Genomic DNA, 9532 nt, shown 5'->3' on the forward strand with positions numbered 1-9532 from the left:
GACATGGACTTTTCTAGCCTCCCCCTCGTCCTGGCTCCTCTTGTGGAACAGTCAGTGGCTTGTCCACAGCAATTTGCTAACCTGACTCCATATTCTGTCTCTTCTTTGCTCCTGAGTGTCCTCCCCTACAAGCCGCCACTTTCTTGTCCTATCCTTAGTGGCCCGGACACCTACCTGCTCTGGTTTCTTTATTTCCCTTCCAAGTGCTTCTCACAGGGGTCTCCTGGGATAACCTCATACATCGTCCCTCCAATGTAGGTTCTAATGTGCTTCGGCCTCGCTAGTCTCTCCAGCTACCTACGAGTCCTTTCTGCCTGTGGTTCTAAGGGTGCTGCCCTCTACTCTCGACTCCTTGGTAGTTCTGAATGTCTTTACATCTGTCCTCTGTCCACATATTTAGTTCCCTCTTAGCATTTATCCAAAGCAAAGCCAAAGGTTTCTTTCTTCCCTGAAAGCATGGTTCTCACTTATCTCCATGCTCTCCCCAAACACGAGGACCTTTCTGCAGGCACCCTGTTCTGTTCGCCTTCCTTGAAAACTCCCTTTGTCAGCTCCAGCTCAGCTGGAACACAACTTTCTCCCAGGAAGAGCTGCCTCATGTGCCCAAAGTTCCAGGCACCACATAATGGCTAGAGTGTTCATCTCTTACTGTCTTTTGGCCTTTTAGACCAACAACCCTTACCCAGCACACAGTAGGCACTCACACCAGACCAGGGACTGGCTCTCAGTTCTTGGTAGCTCTAGTGCTAGAGAACACGTTCTCTTTGGTTCCAGCATCAGTTTTTCCTCCGTTTAGGTAGTAGGGGGAGTTAAAGCAGTCTCTTGTGATAATGCCTAGGTTCATTCACGATTGCTGCATCCCTTAGAGCAGTGCTTCCCAACCTCCCTAATGCTGTGGCCTTTAATACAGCCCGTCATCCTGTTACCCCAACCATAACATTATTTTCATTGCTATTTATTTCATAACTGAAATTGTGCTACTGTTATGAATTATAATGTAAATATTGATGTTTTCAGATGGCCTTAGGTGACCCCTGTAAAAGGGTTATTTGACTTGCAAAGGGGTCACGACACATAGATGAGAACCACTGCTTTAAAGAAAGAGCAAGGTCACAGAAGAGCTTGCCAATGGTCATTGCCCTGGCCCAAGTCCAGAGTTTCGCACTGAATCACAGGTGAGCCTATTTAAAGTCCCTTTTGTGCCCCTGCCAAAGGAAGACCCGGGGCTATCGAGACACACAGGTCATCTCCTAGAGCCACCTGGCACACTCTGAGCCTGGTATCTTTTGTTCTGCCTCTGGAGCAGAACTTTGTTCTGGAGAGACTTACAGGAAAGGCCCAGCTATCCTTAAGAACTACCGGACGCACCACGGAGGAAGTGGAAAGAACAGGACGTTCTGCATCATCATGCTTTACTGCCACCGTCCCCCTTGACTTCCACACCCTTATCTGCCAGTGAGGATAGAGACGGGGAGCCTCACGGCTTGAGAGGCCTATAGACTTGACCAACTCACTTGTTCCTCACCCCACTGTACGAGCGTCAGGGCATTACCCTTATACTTACATTCTTGCTTCAATTATAGCCTTCTCTTAGAAAATGGGGGAAATAATTGCACCTTCTCTATACCTGACAGCAACCTGGACTTCAGGTTTACTTAAAGGATTACGCTATCGCTATCGGCACTTGTAGTGAGTTTATTGTGTGCTCAATTTTATCTAGTTCAGTGCTCTCAACAACCCAATGAGGAAGTACCAAAGCATTTATCTCCATATCTGCTTTCCTTAACTATAAAAGAGATCAGGTAACCAAGCCCAAGGTATGGTAAGCTAATTGATGGTGAGTCTAAGATCTGAACCCAGGATTCGAGCCTTGGCGCTAATCCCAGGATTCGGAGCAGGACAACAGTTTCAATATTGGGCTTCCAATAGGAATGCAGGGAGGACAAGGATAAGGTCAGAGGTGGGAGACAGGAGGAGAGATGATGGTTGGGCTTGCTTTTGCTGTCTGCCATCCCCCTACACACACACACACACACACACACACACACACACACACACACGGTGTCATCATGTCACTTTGGCTGGCCTGGAACTCAATATATGGGCCAGGCTGACCTCTAACTCAAAGAGATCCGTGCTCCTCTGCTGCCCACGTGCTGGGGTTAGAGGTGTGTGTCACCGACCGGGCTTGCCTTGCTTTCTTTACTCCTCCATTACCTGTGCTCTATGAGATTAAGCCATTGTCTCTTCTGACCTGCTTCAGTCTCAAAGGGTGGTGGAGGTGAACGCTGGCACCAGTTTGGTACTGGTTAAGTTCTGACCAGGGGATTTTTTTCAGGTGTCTCAAAGTCAGTATCCTGAAGATCCATCATGACACATACATCTATAGTATGCACTGTGTACTAAACACTGTAGACCTGGCAATTCATGATTCTAGCACATTAAATATAATTTGCAGGAGGCCACTGGTTTGGACTGAGCAAATGCACCAGGGGCAACAGATGAAAAACAGAAACAGCTTATGAAGTTCTATACCACTAAGTTGAAACCAAGTTACCCGACCACCTAAGAGATCAGGAGAGATAACAGTCAAACTCACAAAAGGCCAGTTTTAGCCAACATGGTAATGAAATCTTACCTCTCTAAAGCAGTGTTTCTCGACCTGTGGGTTGAGACCCCTTTGGGGTCAAATATCAGATATCCTGCACATCAGATATTTACAGTACAATTAATTCATAACAGTAGCAAACTTAGTTATGAAGTAGCACTGAGAGAGTTTTATGGTTGTGGTCACCACCACATGAGGAACTGCATTAAAGGGTGGCAGCATTAGGAAGGTTGAGAACCACAGCTCTAAAGCTTACAAGAAAGTAACAGCCGGGCGTGGTGGCGCACGCCTTTAATCCCAGCACTTGGGAGGCAGAGGCAGGCAGATTTCTGAGTTCGAGGCCAGCCTGGTCTGCAGAGTGAGTTCCAGGATAGCCAGGGCTATACAGAGAAACCCTGACTTAAAAACAAAAAAACAAAAAACCCCAAACAAACAAACAAACAAACAAAAAACAAAGAAAGTAACTATGACATGACCAATACTTTTTTTGTTTGTCTAATGGGTCCTCTTGTTTTCATCCCTTTTGTCTGTAAAGCCATACCCCCAACTCTTTCAATGTTATAGGTGGAGACATTACAGGATTCCAGAATCACAAATAAAAGCCAGTTCAGATACTTAAACTAGCTGGGCAGTGGTGGAGCACGCCTTTAAGTCCAACAGAGAAGGTGGATCTCTGAGTTCAAAGCCAGCCAGGTGAGTTCCAGGAAGTCAGGGCTACACAGAGTAAGCCCATCCCGGGGTGGGGGTGGTGGGTGGGAAGCAAAACCAAGTAAGATACTTAAACTAAATGCTCTTTATCTGAGTGACCTACTGGCACAGCTCAGCTGTATGGACAGTCCAAGTGCTTGGGGAGCGAGAGGGTCTTTCTGGCGTTTGGCTTCTTACACCTCCCAACTCGCTCACGGGGAGAAACACTTCCTACTATTATTAGACTTGGGCAGAACACAGTACCTGGGAAATGGACAGTGGAAAGGAAGAGAGACGCCAAGAGAGGCCCTAAATTTTGAAATGATGATGAGGCAGAGAGCTCATGGGAATTCCTCTATGCCCTTGCACGGGTGTGTTCTGAAGTACAAGGTAGGCTCCCCTCCCAAACTCCTTGCTTCAAGAACCCTGAGCCCAGAGACAGGAGAATGACTCAGAGCAACACCTGACTAACGCACGTATGATCCACATGGCTCTTCTCTGGGACTCAGCTCCTCATGGGCTGGAGAGCCAGGACCAATAGTCTAGACCTACTGCCCCTTGCAGCTCCAAAACCTGTCCAGGTTTCTGGATGGCAAACAACTCTTGGCAAGAAGAATGACCATGTTACCTCTGAATGTTAAGCAAGCCTGATCCTTTAATTAAGACAGGAATACAAACTTTGCCCAACCACCGGGAGCCAGGAAGACCTGGTAACTGGGTGCTGGCCTGTTCTCAGCTCTGATTGCCCCATCTAAGCAGACATACCTTACATAAGGGCTGCTACTCAATGCTACACCATCACCGCCATGTCTCTTCCTTGCTCCCTGCTGAAGGCGGTGAGGTCATGAGACAGACAAAATGCCTCCTCTACTCCTGACACGAGATGGACAGTCCAGGCCTGAGTCAAGAGGAGGTACAGCACTGGCGGCAAGTTTTCTCCCTCATACCATCATTTGGAATCCTGTGAGGCTTCGGCCATTGGCTGTCACCAGTGTGCTCCCTCCCTAGACCATAGTCTGTGGTAGACATCACAGGCACACACGTTCAAGATGTCATCTGTGCTCCCAGAAGTAAAGAAAATGCCCACAGTGCCCAGTGACACTCAGACACGTATGTCTTACAGATGTCAGCCCCACAGCTCTGTGTAAGCTGCTCTTCTACATGGAAAACCCTAAGCCACTACCAATCCTGCCTATGCTGGGAAGTCAGAAATTGCCAAGTTAAGAACCTCCACCGGGGTGAAGAGCCCTTGCAGAGGACCTGGGTTTGGTTCTCAGCACTGATACGGCAGCTCACAAGCATCTGAAACTATGAACCAGAGGACCCACCCACCGTCCCCTTTGGCCTCCAGATATCAGTTATCCACATGGTGCAAAGACACACATGTAGGCAAAACATTCACACATAAAAGAAAAGTGGGCTGGTGAGATGGCTCAGTGGGTAAGGGCACTGATTGCTCTTCTGACGGTCCTGAGTTCAAATCCCAGCAACCACATGGTGGCTCACAACCACCCATAATAAGATGACACACTCTTTTGGTATGTCTGAAGTCAGCTACAGTGAACTTATGTATAATAATAAATAAATCTAAAAAAGAAAAGAAAAGAAAAGAAAAGCAAAGCAAAGCAAAGCAAAGCAGACAAACCTTTAAGGAAAAAAACAAAAGAATGTCCATCAGCATTCTAGGACATGTTTTTGCTCTGTTTCCTGGCTCAAGCTGGGAGCACCTCACTGACACGCACTCATACCGGGATGTATTTAATCTTGCCAAAGACCCAAGACAATGAGCTCTCCTATCTTGAACTTGAACCTTCATAATCAAGAGCCTAAATAAATGGAGGGTGTGGGGGAAGAGGAGTGTCACCGTCCATTTCTCGAACAGCGATGAAAAGTCCTTGGCAAAGAGCTGGCCTGAGAGAGGTGTGTAACAGCCAGCCGAGCAGAGGCTTGACTGCCCGCTTAGCCCTCCATGACTGTCCCTTTATTTGAATTCCTACCATGAGAAGTAGGTGAACCACTCCTGTCTTTTTCAAACACAGCTTCATACTGCTGCCCATTCTCCTGCTGTGTATAGTTCATTGCCCCAGCTGCTATGCGATCAATGCTTTGTGACTCAGTAAATATTTGCTGAATGATTAGCCAGTGAATAGTAATGAAGGTCCCAATTGGACCCGACCATTTTCTCAAACAGGAGCTCCTCTGGAACAGAAAGGGAGAAATAGACTCTCAGAAACAAGGGCTCTGCCCCAGGGCAGCGACTTCCTGGAGAACCTACCATCAGACTAGACTTGCTAAGAAATGAGCCCTATCCAGTCAGATGAAATGCCCGAAGCCAGCTGGCCAGGATTCCCAAACATCTTCCCAGCCCCCATGATTGTCCATGCACTCTCTCTGCTCCTGCTGAAGACACTTGTAGCAGCTGGTAAGGGCAGTTCACTGTTATGACGCCTCTCAGTGTGGTTTGAGGGCAGCCATCTGCTAGCCCGTGGCCACATGCTTCCTCAGGGAACCTCAGAAGTGAGACAAGCCCTAGCCTCTCCAGAGGGGAACTGTGAAAGACACTGCTCGCTGTTTCAGGCCAACTCCAGATCCTGCCCTCCACCTCTACAATCTTGCTAAAGGAAAGACTCACCCCCATAGTCAGAAAGAGACCCCCCTAGTTTCCACTGAAACCCCCTACCTCCCATTTCCTCCTGGTTTAGCCTCTGATGTCTCCATTTCTCCTTCCACAAGTTAAGATTTGCTTTTGTTTTTCTTTTCGGAGAAGGACTGTCGCTCCCTGCAAGACCCTTTTTGGAAATGTTCGTATATAAACAGGCTGTGTCAGTGCCTGGCTATGCAGCTCACAGGAGAACTCCGGGTTGCGAGAGGCCAAGCATGTGAGTCAGCTGGAAGCTAATCTTTCCCTTTAGCCCTCTTAAAATGCAAGCACCTATTCTAGAGCGAGCCCATATGTTGCCCTTAGAGACCTCTTAAGAGACTCAACTTAGAAACAGATGGGGGACTTTTCTGATGTCTGGGCCTGCACTGTTCTGGCATGACTTGCCCTCAGTGTTTCAGCTCCAGAGCCCACATTCTTTCTCCCTCTTGCCCTGACCAAATGTGCTGACATCATTAAAATAGTGTGAAGGACCCGTCACACGGATGATGGGGACGGAGAGGCATGTGGGTTAAGTATAAATTGGAAGCAAGGGAAAAGAGCTTCTAGGTGCGGCTAAAACTTATTTTGGGGGACAGGCAGTGGTGGCACCCAAGAGGTAGAGGCAGGTGGATCTCTGTGAGTTGAAGGTCAACCTGGTCTACAGAGTGAGTTCCCAGACAGCCAGGGCTACACAGAGAAATCCTGTCTTGAAGAAAAAAAAAAATTTTTTTTTTTTTTGAAAACTACACACCATTCCATGAGACCACTTCAGTAAGCACTTTGCCAGCCGCTCAGGGGAGGGGGAGATGAAGTCCAAGATGACCTTGGACAAAGGCGCTCTTTACACCCATCTGAGCTTGTGGAGAACCATCAACTACACAGGAGAGGGGCTGAGGGGCTAGTTTTCCTGTCTCTAGAACGCCTGGCCCTAACTAAGACACAGTTTTCTCATCCAACTATTACTTCGGGTTAAGAGCTCTGCTAGTCCCCTGCCTGGCACCACAAACTAGGAAACACACTCATCAGAGAAGTGACAAAGTCAGGAACCAGTCCCCACAACCATGCCACTCCTGCTCCCCACCCCTCCCCTTACCCACCCCCAGCACCCTTGACTTGAGTTAGAAAGATGTGTGTATAGCAGGGAATCTTTAAGCTGTAGAGAGGAAATTCTGTCGTGTCCACAGTACAGAGTCTACTATTTAAGCACTTGGTCTATAATAATTACCATTATTATGTTCCCTCATCTGCAAGTCTTAATTTTTCAATATTTTAACATTCCTATAATACAGCACACTTTAAAAATCCCTATACGTTTGGTGGTTTTCTTATCCTGCTACCCCTTAGGCTGTAATTAAATGAAGAGTGGGTCCCGTAATTGGCATTTTAGAATGGAGGAATAGCCAGACCAGTGACTGGAGCATGGAGCACGGGCCAATCACACACCACAGGCATACATATAGTTTAGTCTCATGGGCTTAAAGGCTAAGGTCTAAGCGAGTCCAGACCCAAGGAGAAGAGAAATAAGAATGTGGCCTGGAAGCTAAGGTGCTAGAGGTAGCAGGTCAAGAGAAGCCTGGACTGGACAGGCAAAGAGGAAAACCACCCGATGAAGACAGACATCTACCTCATAGGTAAGGATGAGAAAGGAAATGTGTATACCAACTATGTAACTTGCCACGGGGGGTGGAGAAAAGTGGTGGGGGCGGTAGAATGAATGCCAACTCTCTATCCAGCACTGTTCCACCTCGACTACTAGGGAAGTTGGCAAGAAGGGATCCCTGGATGAGGAAGGAGGCTGCTACAAAGCTGGATTGGAGAAAGGCTCAGAGAAGAGCACAGGGAACAAGAAAACCCTCTCGAAGGATAGAGACAAAGACTTGTCAGAGGAAGACGCAGGAGCAGAGGACTGAGGGGACGCGGCCAGGGAGAACTTAAAGGCTATGGATTGGGGGAGGGGAGGGACTGCGATGGACCAAGGAAGCCGCGAGGGAGGGGACGAGCTAGCGGGACGGTTGGCAGGACCTGCCGGTGGGTCGGGGAAGGCCTCCACTTCTCACCTTTCACGTCGTTAGCAAGCTCCTTCCACGTCGGGGCGAAGGCGATGCAGTGGCCACACCAGGAGGCGAAGAACTCCACCGCCCAGGCGCTGCTGGAGCCGAGCACAGTGGGACGCACCGAATCAGCATCCAGCAGCGTCAGCGGGTCAGAGGACGAGTAGAGCACTGAGAGCCGGGCCGCGTAAGCGCCGGGCCCCGAGAAGAGCAGAGGCGAGAGCAGCAGCAGTAGTAGCAGCAGCGATGGCGGCCCCGAGAGGCGGCCGCACCTCCTCATCCTAGGCGGCTTGAATGTCCACCTCCTTCAAGTTTGTGACTAGTCAGTATCCGGAGCCTGCCGCGCACCAACAGCCTCCGCCCCGGAGGAGGAGGAGGAGCTAAGAGGCTCCGCCCCGAGGCGGGGCCGACTCCCGGGACCGCCCCTGCGAGCGTGTGAGCTGCCAGAGCCGGGGTCCCGGTGCTGGTGGGCGCTCCGCGGTTCCCATCCCCCGGCGAGCCAGACCTCCGAGCTGGGTCCGGAAACGAGTGCCGCCCGGGACCTCAGGCCGCACTCGAGGTCGTTGAGGGGGCCGGGGCAACGTTTGGCCGCTCTCGGCCCCCGTATCCTACGGAAGCGGAGTCCGTTGGCATAGTCGTTACAGATTTATCTTGTTCCTGGAAAGTTCCAGGGGGCTCCTTCTCGCAGTTTTCACATTGGGAATTCGAAGTAGGTGGGAGAAAAGAGCCAGGAGGTAGGACATTGTGATTGTCAAGGCCCACAGGAGCCAGAAGCACGCACGCCTCCGGAGGCCCCACCGTCTAGGGAGCTATTGCTGGAGGGCTTCCTACGAGGGGACAGGACGCCCTCTCCCACAGTTGGCTGGGCTCTGCTGCCTTGGAGTCAAGGTTTCTTTGGCATTGACATCCCTCCACCCTTTGTTGGGTTGATTCCTTCAGGTTGGACTCCCTCCCCACAGCTCAGATGCTATATTGCCCTCAGCCTACTCAGCCTCATGCTCCTATGTTCTCTCAAGTATCCGGATCAACTAAGCTTGTGTCCACAAGTAAGAAAGTGATAGTGAATTTTCCTATGGCCACCTTTTGTACCTCGGGTGCCTTGTGAGATATCTTGAAGTGAATAGGTCATCCTCAGAATTGTCACACTGGCCTTTTTCTTTTGTATCTCTGGATTAGTTAGCCCTCTCTGTGACCCCTTGGCCTAGCCCTTAAGGTGTGTTACTCCTTTCCTTCATAAGAAACTGAGTAACGTCTCTGTGCCAGTCATGCACCAGATATTAAGAATGAGGTGATAAAAGACTGAGGGGTGTGGAACTTACAATGGGGACAGATGGTATGCAAGTGAATGTAGGTTGACTGATGACAAATATCAAGGGGAGCTATGGTTATAATAGGAGGTGGTCAGGGACAGGGACATCTGATATTTGAAGGGACCGACCGAGTCAGTAATACCGCTGAAGACCAAATACAGGTTTGTAATCTTAAAAAATAACAAACCAAAGGGCATGGTGGGGCATGTCTAAAGCCTCAGATACTCTGTAGGCT

The 9532-nt window shown here is 49.4% G+C and overlaps 1 protein-coding gene across 2 annotated transcripts in view; it reads right to left on the reverse strand.

Moving 5' to 3' along the window:
* Qsox1 (quiescin Q6 sulfhydryl oxidase 1) overlaps positions 1-8367 on the reverse strand; it is a 34745-nt gene extending 26378 nt beyond the window's left edge. For both annotated transcript variants that reach the window (NM_023268.2, NM_001024945.1), the window contains exon 1: positions 7994-8367. In NM_023268.2, the coding sequence (NP_075757.1) occupies positions 7994-8267 (274 nt within the window). In that variant the 5' untranslated portion in view covers positions 8268-8367. The remainder of the gene's footprint in view (positions 1-7993) is intronic.
* Between the last annotated feature and the right edge of the window lie 1165 nt (positions 8368-9532).

The sequence above is a fragment of the Mus musculus genome, chromosome 1, assembly GCF_000001635.26.
Source record: "Mus musculus strain C57BL/6J chromosome 1, GRCm38.p6 C57BL/6J".
NCBI lineage: Eukaryota > Metazoa > Chordata > Mammalia > Rodentia > Muridae > Mus > Mus musculus.